Source organism: Coregonus clupeaformis, unplaced genomic scaffold, assembly GCF_020615455.1.
Source record: "Coregonus clupeaformis isolate EN_2021a unplaced genomic scaffold, ASM2061545v1 scaf0049, whole genome shotgun sequence".
Classification (NCBI taxonomy): Eukaryota; Metazoa; Chordata; class Actinopteri; order Salmoniformes; family Salmonidae; genus Coregonus; species Coregonus clupeaformis.
The window spans coordinates 3,713-23,252 of record NW_025533504.1 but is presented as its reverse complement, the minus strand read 5'-3'; the positions used below and the strand labels follow the sequence as shown (position 1 = coordinate 23,252).

Here is a 19,540-nt window from a genome sequence, read left to right as displayed (position 1 = left end):
GGGTTAAGAACATAAATTGTAGATTAATAATATTACATTGTATTGTATTGCACCCTCTAGTCTAAACTCCTTTCACAGATCTGTTGTTCAAAATCCGTTTAATCTATTGTTGCTAGCAATATTCATTTTAAAAAAAGCTTATTCTATGGATCTCTTGTCCTAAATTCGTTTAATCTGTTGTTAGAAATATTCATTAAAAAATTACATGTAAAAAAATATACTCGCTTTACTTGGGGGCATACCAAATGTAAATGTAAATGCATACCTGACCTGCAGTACCTACGCAGACACCCACTTTGAGAACCCCTGCTTTACACTAATTACTGTTAGCGCCGAGGAGTAAGTCTTGATCCTTTAACTTTACCGCCATCTAGTGGCTATATGTCGTTTTGTTTTTCGATGAACGTCCAATTTCATTTCATTTTATTGATCAATTATCATGTCTCAAATGACACTCCAGCTCATGTAGTATACTGCTTTTGATGTGACTGGTCAAAATAGTGCACAACATGGGCGGATGGGATTTAATTTGAAATGTGCAGTACATTAATGAAAATAACACCAAAAGGCTAAAACAAGATTGGTGATAAAATACTGTCTTAATTTAAAACGGTCCTAGAAGCAGTAATAAAATACTGTCTGAATTTAAAACGGTCCTAGAAGCAGTAATAAAATACTGTCTGAATTTAAAACGGTCCTAGAAGCAGTAATAAAATACTGTCTGAATTTAAAACGGTCCTAGAAGCAGTAAGATAAGAGGTAATAGTATAATATTCGCGGCTACCAAAAGCCTGCCACTTATACCCTTTAAAAAAAAGATTACAGTATAAGTGCAGTATGCTGCAAATACTGCGTCCAAAATAACACCGTTTTTTTTACTGCAGTAATATAGCAGTGACACTGAAGTTATTCTACAATTACTGCGTCCAACATATCACAGTCAACTGCAGTTACTGCACTTTTACTACTGTTTCAAAACCGCAATCTTTTTTTGTACCCTCATTTGCTGACATGCCTACGCTAGTTGTCATAGTAACGACGGGTGTGTGTGCAGTGGTGTAGGATGACTGTTGGTGGTGCTTGTGCTCCCTATCACTCAGAAGTTATGTAGCAAGCTAAGGTGAGAACAGTGCCTGCCATGGACGTTTCCCAGTTGCTTTGAATGTTCAAAATCATAGGGTGAGAACACTTAAAGCCTTTCAAAACGAGTCATTTTTGGCTAGCCACAGCAGTCAACTAGCTAGCTGTTTAGCACATTCACTCATTTGTTTGTAAACAATTAACAAGCTAATGTTAGTTAGCTACCGCACATGTTCTTGTCAAACTGTCAACACAGAGTAGCTAGGAAGCAACAAGATATCCCAAATAAGTCTAAAACCACTTGAAGGCAAATATATCAGATTTCACTGTTCAGACACACACGTCACATGGCCAGGAATCAGATGTGTATCTGACTTCAAACCACTTATGAAGGTGGTTTGAAATATCCAATTCCATGTGCTTTTTGGCTGTTCAAACTGCAGGAAAAATAACAGATTCGAATCTGATATGCAAATAAATAGAATTTGAGTCACTTCAAACTGCCAATGTGAACACGGCTTTACTAATCCCTATCCAACTAATTTAATTCCACCTGCCATTTGCCGGTTACAGTTTATTCAAGGATTGGACTGTGCGCTGTATGATTTATCACTGGTCTGGTAGCGTTTAGGGACAACTGAGCATCGTGTGACCAACCACAAACCTTGTTACTCGATTCCAGTCGTTCTTTGGCCAATGAAATTGCTTCTTTTTGGGAGGTCACGCACGGTGGCGGTAACGTTATGGACTTTTTCCCTTCAAGTCTTATCAGGTTTAAAAACATAGGCCTCATAGTAACTGGCAACTAACAAGCTGGAGTGTTGGGCCAAACATTCAGAGAACGACCAACATCATTTTCTAGTTCTGCATGAGAACAAGTAAAACTATAGCAAGATGGTGGTTCTCAAAATCCGAGACCAGGTAAGTGATCCGTCTTGTCAAAACCAAGGTAGCTAACGTTAGCTAGCAAGGTAGTAAAATTGCTAGCTCGTTCTCAACAGCGGAATGTGCAGGCAGGGCCACGCTGATGTAAAGGTGGATAACTAGCTAGCTAAATTATGGGATTTGCGAGATGGAACGTTTAACTAAGGTCAATGTAAGTGCTTACTCAAGGTCATAGGTATTGGTGTAAATCAGTAAACAAGGTTATCTAACGTTGGCTAACTAGCGTGTTGTTACCCATCTAGCTAGTTTAGCCATATGGTAGCTAGCTAGCTATGCCTATGGTATACGAACTGGAAACGCAATTTACTAGCTAGCTTGCTAAACTGGACCTGCGTGAATCTAGCCACAATAGTGGGATTTGCTGTTAGCCTTCAAAATATATGTCCCCCATTGAAAGTGATACAAATAGTGGAATAATGCCATATTTGGACTAGATAATGCTAAACAAGGTTGGAATGTTATATAAATTAAACAAAAGACAATTAGTGAATTTGATGCAAAATGAAGTTACAATCTGTTGAAATCGCACTGTGGATGTATTAGATATTAATTGCATTTGGGGCGTACTTACTGTATATGCACTGTACAGCCTAACCTATGGATGTTACACCCATGAAATAGGTTATCAGCCTACTCGGTGACACTTCCAGAACACAACTGTGTAGAGTTTACACAAGTGTTAGCGTCTTAGCCCTTATTGTGAGATTTTAAGAAATGGCAAAATTAGCCGCATTCAAGCCTATGTTATGTATTGAACATGCATATTGACTGTACAGCCTAAGCTAGAGATTGTGCTCCCATGAAATGGGGTATCAGCATACTCGGTGACACCCACAGAACACAACTGTGAAGAGTTTTCTAAAAAAATTAACATCGTTGCACTTATTGCGGGACTTTAAACCTGGTGTGGAAGGAATCACATTTTAAGTATAATGTGTTAAGTATTCCTGTTTCAGACCAGGCCAGAAGAAGTTATGCAAAATACGGTCATACATCTTGTTGACCCCAAGATGGCCTGCCAAATCAAATCAAATCAAATTTAATTGGCCACATGCACCGAATACAACAGGTGCAGACGTTACAGTGAAATGCTTACTTACAGCCCTTAACCAACAGTGCATTTATTTTTAATAAAAAAGTACAATAAAACAACAACAAAAAAGTGTTGAGAAAAAAAGAGCAGAAGTAAAATAAAATAACAGTAGGGAGGCTATATATACAGGGGGTACCGGTGCAGAGTCAATGTGCGGGGGCACCGGCTAGTTGAAGTATACTCAGAAATACTGTACCATACTACTATCGTGAGCCAACCTCAGTATCTCTTGTCGAAGCGTAACTGGAACGACAAATTTGCCCAGAAGTGGCGCAAGAACGCCGTTTCCTCATTAGAACACCATCACTGTCAAAATAACCCACACAAACTTCATCAAACTCCGCCTCTGGACGTATCTCAGCAAAAGAGGGGAGAGGGAAACATCTTTACTCTGTTCTGCAATCAGCTGTTTCCTAGACATCGAAGTGTCAACTGTAGGGACCCTCTCTTTCTTCAGCGGTCCTACAAACTCGCTCACCTTTGGGGTTTTCAAAGGACAATTCAGGAGGTTTACCGAAGTCAGGATCACCCATAAACGTCTTGGGCAGATCGACCATGGTGGGATCGCTGACATCCTCCTCAACACTAGACTTGAACATACAGTACCAGGCAATTTTGGACACACCTACTCATTCAAGGGTTTTTCTTTGTTTTTATTATTTTCTACATGTAGAGTAATAGTGAAGACATCAAAACTATGAAATAACACATGGAATCATGTAGTAACCAAAAAAGTGGTAAACAAATCAAAGTATATTTTATATTTGAGATTCTTCAAATAGCCAACCTTTGCCTTGATGACAGCTTTGTACACTCTTGGCATTCTCTCAACCAGCTTCACCTGGAATGCTTTTCCAACAGTCTTGAAGGACTTCCCACATATGCTGAGCACTTGTTGGCTGCTTTTCCTTTACTCTGCCGTCCGACTCATCCCAAACCATCTCAATTGGGTTGAGGTCGGGGGATTGTGGAGGCCAGGTCATCTGACGCAGTACTCCATCCTTCTCCTTCTTGGTAAAATAGCCCTTACACAGCCTGGAGGTGTGTTGGGTCATTGTCCTGTTGAAAAACAGATGATAGTCCCACTAAGCCCAAACCAGATGGGATGGCGTATCGCTGCAGAATGCTGTGGTAGCCATGCTGGTTAAGTGTGCCTTGAATTCTAAATAAATCACAGACAGCGTCACCAGCAAGGCACCATAACACCACCACCTCCATGCTTTACGGTGGGAACTACACATGTGGAGATCATTCGTTCACCCACACGGCAGTTGGAACCAAACATCTCCAATTTGGACTCCAGACCAAAGGACAAATTTCCACCGGTCTATTGTCCATTGCTTGTGTTTCTTGTCCCAAACAGGTCTTTTCTTCTTATTGTTGTCCTTTAGTAGTGGTTTCTTTGCGGAAATTCGACCCTGAAGGCCTGATTCACACAGTCCCCTCTGAACAGTTGATGTTGAGATGTGTCTGTGAAGCATTTACTGGTTACTCTAATGAACTTATCCTCTGCAGCAGAGGTAAATCTGGGTCTTCCATTCCTGTGTCGGTCCTCATGAGAGCCCGTTTCATCATAGCGCTTGATGGTTTTTGCGACTGCACTTGAAGAAATGTTCAAAGTTCTTGAAATTTGCCGTATTGACTGACCTTAATGTCTTAAAGTAATGATGGACTGTCGTTTCTCTGCTTATTTGAGCTGTTCTTGCCATAATATGGACTTGGTCTTTTACCAAATAGGGCTATCTTCAGTATACCACCCTACCTTGTCACAACACAACTGATTGGCTCAAACGCATTAAGAAGGAAAGAAATTCCACAAATTAAATTTTAAGAAGGCACACCTGTTAATTGAAATGCATTCCAGGTGACTACCTCAAACCTTGGCCACGCAGTCATGGGTGAACAGGGAGTACAGGAGGGGGCTGAGCACGCACCCTTGTGGGGCCCCAGTGTTGATGATCAGCGAAGTGGAGATGTTGTTTCCTACCTTCACCACCTGGGGGCGGCCCGTCAGTTGCACAGGGCGGGGTTCAGACCCAGGGCCTCGAGCTTAATGATGAGCTTGGAGGGTACTATGATGTTGAATGCTGAGCTATAGTCAATGAACAGCATTCTTACATAGGTATTACTCTTGTCCAGATGGGATAGGGCAGTGTGATGGCGATTGCATCGTCTGTGGATCTATGGGGCGGTAAGCAAATTGAAGTGGGTCTAGGGTGACAGGTAAGGTAGAGGTGATATGATCCTTGACTAGTCTCTCAAAGCACTTCATGATGACAGAGGTGAGTGTTACGGGGCGATAGTCATTTAGTTCAGTTACCTTTGCTTTCTTGGGTACAGGAACAATGGTGGCCATATTGAAGCATGTAGGGACAGCAGACTGGGAAAGGGAGAGATTGAATCTGTCCGTAAACACACCAGCCAGCTGGTCTGCGCATGCTCTGAGGACGCGGCTAGGGATGCCGTCTGGGCCGGCAGCCTTGCGGGGGTTAACATGCTTAAATGTCTTACTCACGACGGCCACGGAGAAGGAGAGGCCACAGTCCTTGGTAGTGGGCCTCGTCGGTGGCACTGTGTTATCCTCAAAGCGGGCAAAGAAGGTGTTTAGCTTGTCTGGAAGCGAGACGTCGGTGTCGGCGACGTGGCTGGTTTTCCTTTTGTAGTCCGTGATTGTCAGTAGACCCTGCCACATACATCTCGTGTCTGAGCCATTGAATTGCGACTCCACTTTGTCTCTCTGCTGATGTTTTGCCAGTTTAATTTCCTTGCGGAGTGAGTAGCTACACTGTTTGTATTCTGCCATATTCCCAGTCACCTTGCCATGGTTAAATGCGGTGGTTCGCGCTTTCAGTTTTGCGCGAATGCTGCCATCTATCCACGGTTTCTGGTTAGGGTAGGTTTTAATAGTCACAGTGGGCACAACATCACCTATACACTTCCTGATAAACTCAGTCACCGTTTCAGTGTATTCGTCTAAATTATTTTCGCAAGCTACCCAGAACCAGTCCGCGTGATCAAAACAATCTTGAAGCGTGGATTCCGATTGGTCAGACCAGCGTTGAATAGTCCTTAGCACGGGTACTTCCTGTTTGAGTTTCTGCCTATAGGAAGGGAGGAGCAATATGGTGTCGTGGTCAGATTTGCCGAAAGGAGGGCGGGGGAGGATCTTATAACCATCCCTGAAGTTTGAATAGCAATGGTCGCGGATTTTACCGCAAAGTTTCCTAAGAGCTAGTCGCGAGGCCGCCATCTTCGTCGGCGCCAGGAGAAATCTGCAGCTACATTTCTAATTGAAAGCTCTTGGAGATAAGGCTGAATGCTTAATGTGGCTCATTTTGTTCCACAATAAGAGGTAAGACGCTAATATTTGTGTAAACTCTACACAGTTGTGTTCTGTCATGGGTGCAACATCCAGAGGTTCGGCTGTACAGTGTGTGTGTGTGTGTGTGTGTGTGTGTGTGTAAGTATGCCCCTAATGCAATTCTAAAGTCTAATACATCCAGAGTGCGATTTCAACAGATGTTTTGTTTTTGTGTCAAATTAACAAATAGTCTTTTGTTGAATTTATGTAACAACATTCGGACCTTGTTCAGCATTATCTAGTCCAAATAGTGCATGATTCAACTATTTGTATCTGTTTGAATCACTTTCAATGGGAGACTTTTATTTTGAAGGCAAACTGCAAATTCCACTATTGTGGCTAATCCCTATTGTGGCTAGCTTCACACAGGTCTAAACTGGTAGGTTAGCTACCTAGCTAAGCCACGAATAATAAAGCGTTACGGGTCATGCCGGAGTTCCAGTTTACTTAGCTAATATTAGCTATCCCAGGCAATGTGTTAGATAGTTATAGCTACCAGCTAACTAATATCTGATTGCCACTATTGTTGAAGGTCCCTCGCTAGCTCTAGCTCTCCCATCTATAAAGAGAGGAAATGGGAAGCTAACTACCTACAGTACTGCTGTGACGCCACACATCACCATCACTTTTCAACAACTATTGAACTAAAGCCAAGGAATGCAAGCATGTTGAGCTGGGTAGTCGAGCTGGTATTCAGTGTCACTGTGTATGGTTTATTGTTTCACCTACCTCAACATCACTACACAAATAGGCCTTTTTGGGACAATGTTTTCCTTACATTGTGTTACTTACTATGGTTCCTTATCAGGTAATGGCTGGCTATAGACCTTAGGGATTCTATAATGCCAGGCCCACTTTGAATTCCCTACTGCGCTTTCTCAGAAATGTGGTATTGTTACACTTACATAGCGCTATTTTGTATCCTGAATTCACAGCAGCATTTTGCCTTATAAATCAGACTGATACCAGCTTTCTGGTATACATTCTGAAATAAAGCACCGCAAAAACTTGGAAAGTTTCCTTACAAGCCAGAATGTTGAATAAAATTACATTTGAACCTACTCTACCTTTGTGGTTGGTCCTGAGACAAAATATCCACAGGAATGTATTATTTACCTGACCTTTTTAGAGCGCCGGTACTGCCATTGAGATTTATATCACCTGGCACATGCGCAAAACCATGTAGACACCTGCCATGTAGACAAATGTATTTTTTTCCATTTATGGGCTATTGAATTATTTATAAAGGGGTAATAGTGGAGGGGTGATCAAAGGGGGATGTTAAAGTGGACACTTATTTTTCTTAAATCTACATTGTTGGTTAAAGGCTTGTAAGTAAGCATTTCACTGTAAGGTCTACACCTGTTGTGTTCGGCGAATGTGACATACAATTTTATTTGATATGATTTATTGGCAGTTGGAGACTGAATAACCAAAGGCTCTACTGTGCCACACTTGTACATCATAGCCTGAATAGCTTGCTCTTATCATTACAGGGCCATATTTATCACACTGGCAGTATATGCTGCATGCATGCTAGTAGCTAGGCTTTGTGTTTGCATGTGGGTCCTGTGTGCTAGTCTTTGTGCTTTCAAGAGTGTGTGAGAGTGTCTGTTTGTCTCAGGTGTGTGCGCGTGCGCTATGCTTGCGACATATGTATGCGCATGTGTCCCTCATTGTGTTTTGTGCATGAATGATCATGTGCCCAGACTCCAATGAGAGAGGCTCAGGAGTTGCCAAAGAGCTGTCTCCATGGTGATGGTATTAACTAGGCTGGATTGTAGGAGGAGGAGGTGCACTGCATGGTTGTGCTGCTGGAGAGGCTTAGAAAAGCTCTTCCACTGGAGCAGGGTTAGACCCCACATAACAAAATGTAGCTTTGTCCCGTTGCCTTTCTCTGCGAAGGGCGACTGACATCTTTTTAAATGAAACATTCTAGTAGCACAAGTGCTTACTTGTTACATTGTTTGTATCCAGTGGGTCTTCTAACCTCAATTGTAGCCTGCGTTTTTAATAGCAGAATGAGAGGGAATGCCTGAAGTGAATTATATTCAACGCTTCTTTTCAATAGACATTTATCAGGAAAGGCCCTGCTATTACAGCCTGCTGTTTAGGGCTCTAAATGACAGTCTTTTCTTCTAACTATATTTATCTGTAGCTCTCTAGCATCACGTTTGAAATGGTTGACATTGAATTAGTGTATTGTTTGAGAGGTCTTTACAATTCTCTCTACAGTGATACATTAACATGTTGATAAAGGCCCAAGCTGTAGGGCAACATAATCATGTACCAGAAATAATACTAGGCTCTGTGATCTTGCTCATTCGGAAGCCTAGAAATTGCATCCCATTTTTTAAAATGATGATGGCTAGTCATATCGAGATTAGGCTGGATCTGCTAACCTGAAGCCTACATCTATCTGCTAAAGGATTGCCATAGGCAAACTAGATGCAACCTTGCTCAACCAGATTAGTGCTGCAGTGTCGTAGTTCATAGTAAACAACATGCATTTGACAACCCTGCCAGGAGTATTATGTCATTAGAAACAAGACTTATCCAATGGCCCAGTTTGTGGGAGTGCATCATCTCAAATTTCATAGAGCTCTAGGAATCGGCATGTGATGTGAAACACTATGTGACTAGTCACAATCCCATGGTTGCTTTGAAGCCGCGAGGCAGTTTTGCATAAGAAACTGAACAAGTTAATTAATAATGATCTAGTCCAGCCTTTCTTAAAGTATGGGACATGTTAATGGTGGGTCGTGAGATGTCAGTGCTATTTTTAAAATATATTTTTTGGGAACTCAGTCGGCGTCTCAACTTACTGTTTAGAGTTTGAGTAGTAGAATACCTAAGGTGCAATTTTGAAATTTGGTTGTGCATCAGCAGTTTTTCTCCAATGTCAGTCACTGACAGTCACTCAATTAGCCGTGTCAATTTTTTTTTAGATTGGTAAGTTAGGCTTGCCAGCAATCTAAACTTGTAGTAATCATGGCCGAATACCGACCGGGCACGCAGGGCACGTGCCCAGGGGCCCTGACCTCCAGTCCATCATCAGGGTGTAGGTATGCCTAGGGTTCCATCCCAAATGGCACCCTATTCCCTATACAGTGAACTACTTTTGACCAGAAGCCTATGGGCCCTGGTCAAAAGTAGTGCACAGAATAGGGTGCCGTTTGGGATGCCGCCTGTCCAGAAGGCTGTGCAGGGTAGAGGGCTGCTGTGCTGATGGAGGAGGAAGTGCATTAGCCAATTAGCTGGGCTTGTGTTGTTCACTGGAACACATCAGATGTCCTGGGGGGTTTACACATCATTTAGGCTCTGTCTCAGTCTCCTCCAATCAGGCTGCAGCCATTACAATGGTGCTTTAACTTTATGGAATGCTAATGAAGGGTACATCAAATCAAATCAAATTGTATTTGCCACATGCGCCGAATACAACAGGTGTAGACATTACCGTGAAATGCTTACTTAAAGCCCTTAACCAACAATGCATTTATTTCTTAATAAAAAAGTTAAATAAAACAACAACAACAAAAAAGTTGAGAAAAAAAGAGCAGAAGTAAAATAAAATAACAGTAGGGAGGCTATATACAGGGGGGTACCGGTGCAGAGTCAATGTGTGGGGGCACCGGCTAGTTGAGGTAATATGTACATGTGAGTAGAGTTAAAGTGACTATGCATAAATAATTAACAAAGTAGCAGCAGCGTAAAAAGATGGGGTGGGGGTGCAAATAGTACGATTCAATCTTAGTCCTGTACTGACATCTCTGCCTGTTTGATGGTTCGTCGGAGGGCATAGCGGGATTTCTTATAAGCGTCCGGGTTAGAGTCCCGCTCCTTGAAAACGGCAGCTCCACCCTTTAGCTCAGTGCGGATGTTGCCTGTAATCCATGGCTTCTGGTTGGGGTATGTACGTACGGTGACTGTGGGGACGACGTCATCGATGCACTTATGGAATGCTAATGAAGGGTACTTTATGGAATGCTAATGAAGGGTACTTTTATGGAATACTAATGAATAGAGGTAAAGGATGTGGATGTGAGGAATGGACCCCAGGAACAGGAAGTCATGGCTTCAGCTAATTGGGATCCAAATAAAGATGAAAATTGCTGAACGTACACATGCAGGCTGGAGCTGGAGCACAAAGCTAGCTGTCTGTCTACCTACTCAGAATACACTAGAAAATAATGGTGATCCTACTGGTCATATTCTTTCTATTAATAAAGAACAACGATATAATCGGTTACTGTCCAAGCCTTTGTCTTAGCAACCGTCCCCCAGAGAGGTGGGAAGTGCTTGTCAGTGTTATCCAAATGAAACTTAATGGAAAGTTAACAACAGTCTGTGAGTTGGCTAATTTCACCCAGTGAGTTTACTTGTTGGCAGCGTGGATTAAGTCATTGAAGAGTTAAAGGGTTTGTGGCAAGCCAGGGAATGTTCCATCTGGCTCTCTCATGGGCAATCAGGCCCTCCGAGCCTCCCAAATGGCACAGCTACAATGTAGTGAACTACTTTTGACCATAGCCCTATGCTCCCTGGTCAAAAGTTAGTGCACTTACACTACATGGTTTGGGATGCAGCAGTGGAAGGGCTCCCCTGCCCACAGAGAGCGTGCTCACTATCCTCCAGGCCATTCAGTCAGTACCCCCTCCCTCCAGGTTTACAATGGAAAAAACAAAACAGCCCCAATGATCACCAGCAGACACGCGGCTCTCATACCCAGTGTTATGGATCAGAAACACTGTATTGCAGTTTGAGTGGTGCTGCTGCCTTGCATTCCGCCCTGGAGGCTGGAGGTCAGTGGGGTATTATATTATCAGAGGTGTTACCGTAATGGATGAGCTGTACAATATCTGGCTGCATGTTGATGCTTCAATCAATTCCCCCTCAACCTTGGGCCTTTGTGATTTGGAGAGGAGCCCAGACACAGATTTACATATAAAACATGTAGTAGATTTATAGGATTTCTGTGTGCCCAGCAGCATGTACAGTGGGGAGAACAAGTATTTGATACACTGCCGATTTTGCAGGTTTTCCTACTTACAAAGCATGTAGAGGTCTGTAATTTTTATCATAGGTACACTTCAACTGTGAGAGACGGAATCTAAAACAAAAATCCAGAAAATCACATTGTATGATTTTTAAGTAATTAATTTGCATTTTATTGCATGACATAAGTATTTGATACATCAGAAAAGCAGAACTTAATATTTGGTACAGAAACCTTTGTTTGCAATTACAGAGATCATACGTTTCCTGTAGGTCTTGACCAGGTTATACTTTCAGCTCCCTTTCAGCTCCCTCCAAAGATTTTCTATTGGGTTCAGGTCTGGAGACTGGCTAGGCCACTCCAGGACCTTGAAATGCTTCTTACGGAGCCACTCCTTAGTTGCCCTGGCTGTGTGTTTCGGGTCGTTGTCATGCTGGAAGACCCAGCCACGACCCATCTTCAATGCTCTTACTGAGGGAAGGAGGTTGTTAGCCAAAATCTCGCGATACATGGCCCCATCCATCCTGAAATGCTTGATATCAATAGAGAGGTATACTTTCTGGGTGATTTAAATATTGACTGGCTTTCATCAGGCTGCTCACTCAAGAGAGAGCTTCAAACTGTAACTTGTGCCTGCAACCTGGTTCAGGTTATCAATCAACCTACCAGGGTAGTTACAAACAGTACAGGAATGAAATCATCAACATGTATTGGTCATATCTTTATTAATGCTGCAGAAATTTGTTTGAAAGCAGTATCCAAATCCATCGGATGTAGTGATCACAATATAGTAGCCATATCTAGGAAAACCAAAGTTCCAAAGGCTGGACCTAATATTGTGTATGAGGTCATACAAGAAGTTCTGTAGTGATTCCTATGTTGTTGATGTGAATAATATTTGTTGGTCTGTGGTGTGTAATGACGAGCAACCAGACTCTGCACTTTACACATTTTATGAAATTGCTTATCCCAGTTACTAATAAGCATGCACCCATTTAAGAAAATGACTGTAAAAACTGTTAATTCCCCGTGGATTGATGAGGAATTGAAAAATTGTATGGTTGAGAGGGATGAGGCAAAAGAGATGGAAAATAGGTCTGGCTGTACAACCGATTGGCAAACGTACTGCAAATTGAGAAACGTGACTAAACTGAATAAAAAGAAGAAACTACACTATGAAACAAAGATGAATGATAGTAAAAAGCTTTGGACGACCTTAAATGAAATGTTGGGCAACAAGGCAAACTCCTCCATCATTCATTGAATCAGATGGCTCATTCATCACAAAACCCACATTAACTACTTTAATTATTTTTTGGCAAGATTAGCAAATTTACAGTGCCTTGCAAAAGTATTCATCCCACTTGGCGTTTTTCCAATTTTGTTGCATTACAAACTGTAATTGAAATGGATTTTTATTTGGATTTCATGTAACAAAATAGTCCAAATTGGTGAAGTGAAATGAAAAAAATAACTTGTTTAAAAATATAGGAAAAGTGGTTTGTGCGTATGTATTCACCCCCTTTGCTATGAAGCCCCTAAATAAGATCTGGTGCAACCAATTACCTTCAGAAGTCACATAATTAGTTAGATTGCACACAGGTGGACTTTATTTAAGTGTACATGATCTGTCACATGATCTCAGTGTATATATACACCTGTTCTGAAAGGCCCCAGAGTCTGCAACACCACTAAGCAAGGGGCACCACCAAGCAAGCGGTACCATGAAGACCAAGGAGCTCTCCAAACAGGTCAGGGACAAAGTTGTGGAGAAGTACAGATCAGGGTTGGGTTATATAACAAATATAAAAAACTTTGAACATCCCACGGAGCACCATTTTAGATCCATTATTAAAAAATTGAAAGAATATGGCACCACAACAAACCTGCCCAGAGAGGGCCGCCCACCAAAACTCACGGACCAGGCAATGAGGGCATTAATCAGAGAGGCAACAAAGAGACCAAAGATAACCCTGAAGGAGCTGCAAAGCTCCACAGCGTAGATTGGAGTATCTGTCCATAGGACCACTTTAAGCCGTACACTCCACAGAGCTGGGATTTACGGAAGAGTGGCCAGGGAAAAAAATAAGCAAACACGTTTGGTGTTCGCCAAAAGGCATGTGGGAGACTCCCCAAACATATGGAAGAAGGTACTCTGGTCAGATGAGACTAAAATGTAGCTTTTTGGCCATCAAGGAAAACGCTATGTCTGGCGCAAACCCAACACCTCTCATCACCCCGAGAACACCATCCCCACAGTGAAGCATGCTGTGGTGATGTTTTTCATCGGCAGGGACTGGGAAACTGGTCAGAATTGAAGGAATGATGGATGGCGCTAAATACAGGGAAATTCTTGAGGGGAAACCTGTTTCAGTCATCCAGAGATTTGAGACTGGGATGGAGGTTCACCTTCCAGCAGGACAATGACCCTAAGCATACTGTTAAAGCAACACTTGAGTGGTTTAAGGGGAAACATTTTAAATGTTTTGGAATGGCCTAGTCAAAGCCCAGACCTCAATCCAATTGAGAATCTGTGGTATGACTTAAAGATTGCTGTACACCAGCGGAACCCATCCAACTTGAAGGAGCTGGAGCAGTTTTGCCTTGAAGAATGGGCAAAAATCCCAGTGGCTAGATGTGCCAAGCTTATAGAGACTTGCAGCTGTAATTGCTGCAAAAGGTGGCTCTACAAAGTATTGACTTTGGAGGGTTGAATAGTTATGCACGCTCAAGTTCAGTTATTTTTTATTATTTCTTGTTTGTATCACAATAACAAATATTTTGCATCTTCAAAGTGGTAGGCATGGTGTGTAAATCAAATGATACAAACCCCCCAAAAATCAATTTTAATTCCAGGTTGTAAGGCAACAAAATAGGAAAAATGCCAAGGGGGGTGAATACTTTTGCAAGCCACTGTAGGCACGACATGCCAGCAACAAACGCTGACACTACACATCCAAGTATATCTGACCAAATTAGGAAAGACAAGCATAGTAATTTTGAATTCCATAAAGTAAGTGTGGAAGAGGTGAAAAAAGTATTGTTGTCGATCAACAATGACAAGCCACAGGGGTCTGACAACTTGGATGTAAAATTACAGAGGATAATAGCAGACGATATTGCCACTCCTATTTGCCATATCTTCAATTTAAGCCTACTAGAAGGTGTGTGCCCCCAGGTAGTAGAGTAGAGGCCTGAGGGCACACACTTAATATGTTGTGAAATCTGTTATGAATGTATTGTAATGTTTTTAAAATGTATAACTGCCTTAATTTTGCTGGACCCAGGAAGAGTAGCTGCGGGATCCATAATAAATACAAATAGTACTGACTCAATGTCTCACTATAGAGTTGGGATTTTAACCTACTTAGTTTTTATTCTTGGATTGTTCCTTTGTGTTGGTTTTAGCAAAGCTGAGTGAATAGTAACAGGTCTTTGAGAGGCACTGACTGTTCAAATCAATGATTGACTCTCTGTCCCTCTGTCTCTCTCTCTCTCTCTCTCTCTCTCTCTCTCTCTCTCTCTCTGTCTCTCTCTCTCTCTCTCTCTCTCTCTCTCTGTCTCTCTGTCTCTGTCTCTCTCTCTCTCTCTCTCTCTCTCTCTCTCTCTCTCTCTCTCTCTCTCTCTGTCTCTCTCTCTCTCTCTCTCTCTCTCTCTCTCTCTCTCTCTCTCTCTCTCTCTCTCTCTCTCTCTCTCTCTCTCTCTCTCTCTCTCTCTCTCTCTCTCTCTCTCTCTTTCAATTCAATTTCAATTTAAGGGCTTTATTGGCATGGGAAACGTGTTAACATTGCCAAAGCAAGTGAAGTAGATAGTAAACAAAAGTGAAATAAACAATAAATATTAACAGTAAACATTACACTCAGAAGTTTCAAAAGAATAAAGACATTTCAAATGTCATATTATGGCTATATACAGTGTTGTAACAATGTGCAAATAGTTAAAGTACAAATGGGAAAATAAATAAACATAAATATGGGTTGTATTTACAATGGTGTTTGTCTCTCTCTCTCTCTCTCTCTCTCTGTCCCTCTCTCTCTCTCTCTCTCTCTCTCTCTCTCTCTCTTCCAGCCTGGCCTGCTGAAAGCCATCTTCAATGTGGACCCAGATGAAGTGCGCTCCCTCATATTTCAGAAAGAGGATGTGAATGTTCAGGTTATCATCCCAGCTGTTTCCTACCATTATTCCCACCCTCCTGTCTGTCCTCCGGATAGGAACACACTATTTTTTCACATTTATAACTTAAGTCATTTTGTTGCCAAAATCTAAGGTTGCACAATTCTGGTAACTTAAATGCCTAGATTTTTCAGGAATCCCAATATGAAGATTCCTGAATCAGAAGGGAATAAGCAGGAATTCCGGAATCCTCTGTCTAACCAGGATTTCTGGAACAACCTCTGATTTTGGGGAAAGTTACTGGAATTTTGCAACCCTACTGAAATCACATATTTTAGCCTGATCAGAACAGATGCCTCCTTCCATCAGCCGTATTCACCTTGTTCAGTATCTGTGACCTTACACAAACTCTGTCAAGTGGTCCCCCCTGGGTGCAAATGTAGTTTTTTGTCGTAGCACTACACAGCTGATTCAAATAACCTAATCATCAAGCTTTGATTATTTGAATCAGCTGTGTAGTGCTAGGGCAGAAACCAAAACGTGCACCCAGTGGGGGCCCCAGGACCGAGTTTGGTAAACCCTGCGTTAGAGTATGTACTTCGTGCAATAGCATACTTGCTTTCATAAAGCCATACAGTATAGCCTAGTTACAGTATAGCCTAGTTAGTGTAAGCTAGTTACAGGATGTAGCCTAGTTGCAGTATGTAGCCTAGTTGCAGTATGTAGCCTAGTTGCAGTATGTAGCCTAGTTGCAGTATGTAGCCTAGTTGCAGTATGTAGCCTAGTTGCAGTATGTAGCCTAGTTGCAGTATGTAGCCTAGTTGCAGTATGTAGCCTAGTTGCAGTATGTAGCCTAGTTGCAGTATGTAGCCTAGTTGCAGTATGTAGCCTAGTTACAGTATGTAGCCTAGTTGCTGTATGTAGCCTAGTTGCAGTATGTAGCCTAGTTACAGTATGTAGCCTAGTTGCAGGATGTAGCCTAGTTGCAGTATGTAGCCTAGTTGCAGTATGTAGCCTAGTTGCAGTATGTAGCCTAGTTGCAGTATGTAGCCTAGTTGCAGTATGTAGCCTAGTTGCAGTATGTAGCCTAGTTACAGTATGTAGCCTAGTTGCAGTATGTAGCCTAGTTGCAGTATGTAGCCTAGTTGCAGTATGTAGCCTAGTTGCAGTATGTAGCCTAGTTGCCGTATGTAGCCTAGTTGCAGTATGTAGCCTAGTTACAGTATGTAGCCTAGTTGCAGTATGTAGCCTAGTTGCAGTATGTAGCCTAGTTACAGTATGTAGCCTAGTTGCAGTATGTAGCCTAGTTGCAGTATGTAGCCTAGTTACAGTATGTAGCCTAGTTACAGTATGTAGCCTAGTTACAGTATGTAGCCTAGTTGCAGTATGTAGCCTAGTTGCTGTATGTAGCCTAGTTGCCGTATGTAGCCTAGTTGCAGTATGTAGCCTAGTTGCAGTATGTAGCCTAGTTGCTGTATGTAGCCTAGTTGCAGTATGTAGCCTAGTTGCAGTATGTAGCCTAGTTACAGTATGTAGCCTAGTTACAGTATGTAGCCTAGTTACAGTATGTAGCCTAGTTGCAGTATGTAGCCTAGTTGCAGTATGTAGCCTAGTTGCAGTATGTAGCCTAGTTGCAGTATGTAGCCTAGTTACAGTATGTAGCCTAGTTACAGTATGTAGCCTAGTTACAGTATGTAGCCTAGTTACAGTATGTAGCCTAGTTACAGTATGTAGCCTAGTTACAGTATGTAGCCTAGTTGCAGTATGTAGCCTAGTTGCAGTATGTAGCCTAGTTGCAGTATGTAGCCTAGTTACAGTATGTAGCCTAGTTACAGTATGTAGCCTAGTTACAGTATGTAGCCTAGTTACAGTATGTAGCCTAGTTGCAGTATGTAGCCTAGTTGCTGTATGTAGCCTAGTTGCCGTATGTAGCCTAGTTGCAGTATGTAGCCTAGTTGCAGTATGTAGCCTAGTTACAGTATGTAGCCTAGTTACAGTATGTAGCCTAGTTGCAGTATGTAGCCTAGTTGCAGTATGTAGCCTAGTTGCAGTATGTAGCCTAGTTGCAGTATGTAGCCTAGTTACAGTATGTAGCCTAGTTACAGTATGTAGCCTAGTTGCAGTATGTAGCCTAGTTGCCGTATGTAGCCTAGTTGCAGGATGTAGCCTAGTTGCAGTATGTAGCCTAGTTGCAGTATGTAGCCTAGTTGCAGTATGTAGCCTAGTTGCAGTATGTAGCCTAGTTGCAGGATGTAGCCTAGTTGCAGTATGTAGCCTAGTTGCAGTATGTAGCCTAGTTGCAGTATGTAGCCTAGTTGCAGTATGTAGCCTAGTTGCAGGATGTAGCCTAGTTGCAGTATGTAGCCTAGTTGCAGTATGTAGCCTAGTTGCAGTATAGGCTAGTTAGAGCCATAAATATCCAGCTGCCAGCTGAATTATCCAAGCCATAAGAATGTATTGCTAAACTAGTACGATTTAAAATCAAATGTATTCCTGTATCCATACTAGCTGAATATGAAATGGCTATAACACTTCTTTGCTCTTCCCTACAGGACAATGAGAAGCGGACACCGTTGCATGCAGCTGCCTATCTAGGAGATGCAGAAATTCTAGAGCTTCTCATACTATCAGGTAAGGTCATCATTGATGAGATGGATTACGCTACGACTCATGTCCGTCGGACTTTGACTTCTGTTTTGATGCTGGTTGTGTTTGAATGTGAATGTTTCCCTCATACTTATTCCCATTCAGATCTTATGTGCAGCTGATGTGTTTAAGAGGTCATTTTAATGAAGGCCGTTGACAGCTGAAACGTCCCTATTTTAACTTGATAAGTGAAGCATCCAGATTTTAACTGTGAGCGACAGTCAAACCTTTTCCTTCCGAATGCCCTCATGATTTTGTGTTGCACCTCGTCTCACGTTGGCTGGGCTCCTCCTACTCCTCTCCACTCAGTGACATTTTCTTTAGAGTGATGCTGTGTAATGAAAGTCCCCGTCCCGAATAGCGCTCTACAAGAGGCTTTCTGCGCGTTCCAAATGGCACCCTATTCCCTATATAGTGCACTACTTTTGACCTGGGCCCTGGTCAGAAGTAGTGAGCTATAAAGGTAATAGGGTGTTGTTTTGGACACATCCTTTCTGTGCTCCAGCAATTTAAAGGATGTTGCCTCATCAACCCCAGTGGCCTAACTAACCCTATAGTCTCCGTCCCCTGTCGGTCTGTCCCCTGTCGGTCTGTTTTTCTGTCTGTGTCCCAGGAGCCAGAGTAAATGCCAAAGACAACAAGTGGCTCACTCCTCTGCACCGGGCCGTGGCTTCCTGCAGTGAGGTATGTGTACTGATACTGTCAGCCCTCACACACACTCCTGTGCATATGTGTTTGACTGTTAAGTGTGTTGTGATTTTTAAATGCACTTTAAACAAAGTTGAACATGATTTGAACTGTGTTCCTGTAGGAGGCTGTCCAGGTGTTATTGAAACACTCTGCTGATGTGAACGCCAGGGACAAGAACTGGCAAACGCCGCTCCACATCGCTGCGGCCAATAAGGCAGTCCGCTGTGCCGAGGCCCTGGTCCCTCTCCTCAGCAACGTGAACGTGTCAGACCGGGCCGGGCGCACGGCGCTGCACCATGCAGCCTTCAGTGGACACCAGGAGGTTAGCAATTAGCATGGACATGATTACACACTGTAGTCTACACTTTATACCTGTCCTATCCCCACGTTGAGCTTACTGTGCATCCGATTACTTACAATGGTTGTATGTAGGGCTGTGACGGTAATTGGATAACCTTGACATTGACGGTTTTGGATGAAGAACGCCATGAAAATACAATAACCGTCAAAACCAAAAAGAAGTATGATTTTCTCTCCATGAAATGTTTTATCGCCTTTATTTTAATGTAGATATACTTTATCCATAGCGGGAGTGTTAACTATTGATTATATGGTATTG

The 19,540-nt window shown here is 42.4% G+C and overlaps 1 protein-coding gene across 1 annotated transcript; it reads left to right on the top strand.

Annotated features, from left to right (window-relative positions):
- Positions 1-1,821: 1,821 nt before the first annotated feature.
- LOC123481153 (serine/threonine-protein phosphatase 6 regulatory ankyrin repeat subunit A-like) lies at positions 1,822-19,243 on the top strand (the record flags this gene model as incomplete). The annotated part of the gene is given in 5 exon segments (XM_045212769.1): positions 1,822-2,001; positions 15,541-15,624; positions 18,138-18,216; positions 18,845-18,915; positions 19,043-19,243. Coding segments are annotated over 5 exon segments (462 nt in total), but the record flags the coding sequence as incomplete, so codon positions are not given.
- Between the last annotated feature and the right edge of the window lie 297 nt (positions 19,244-19,540).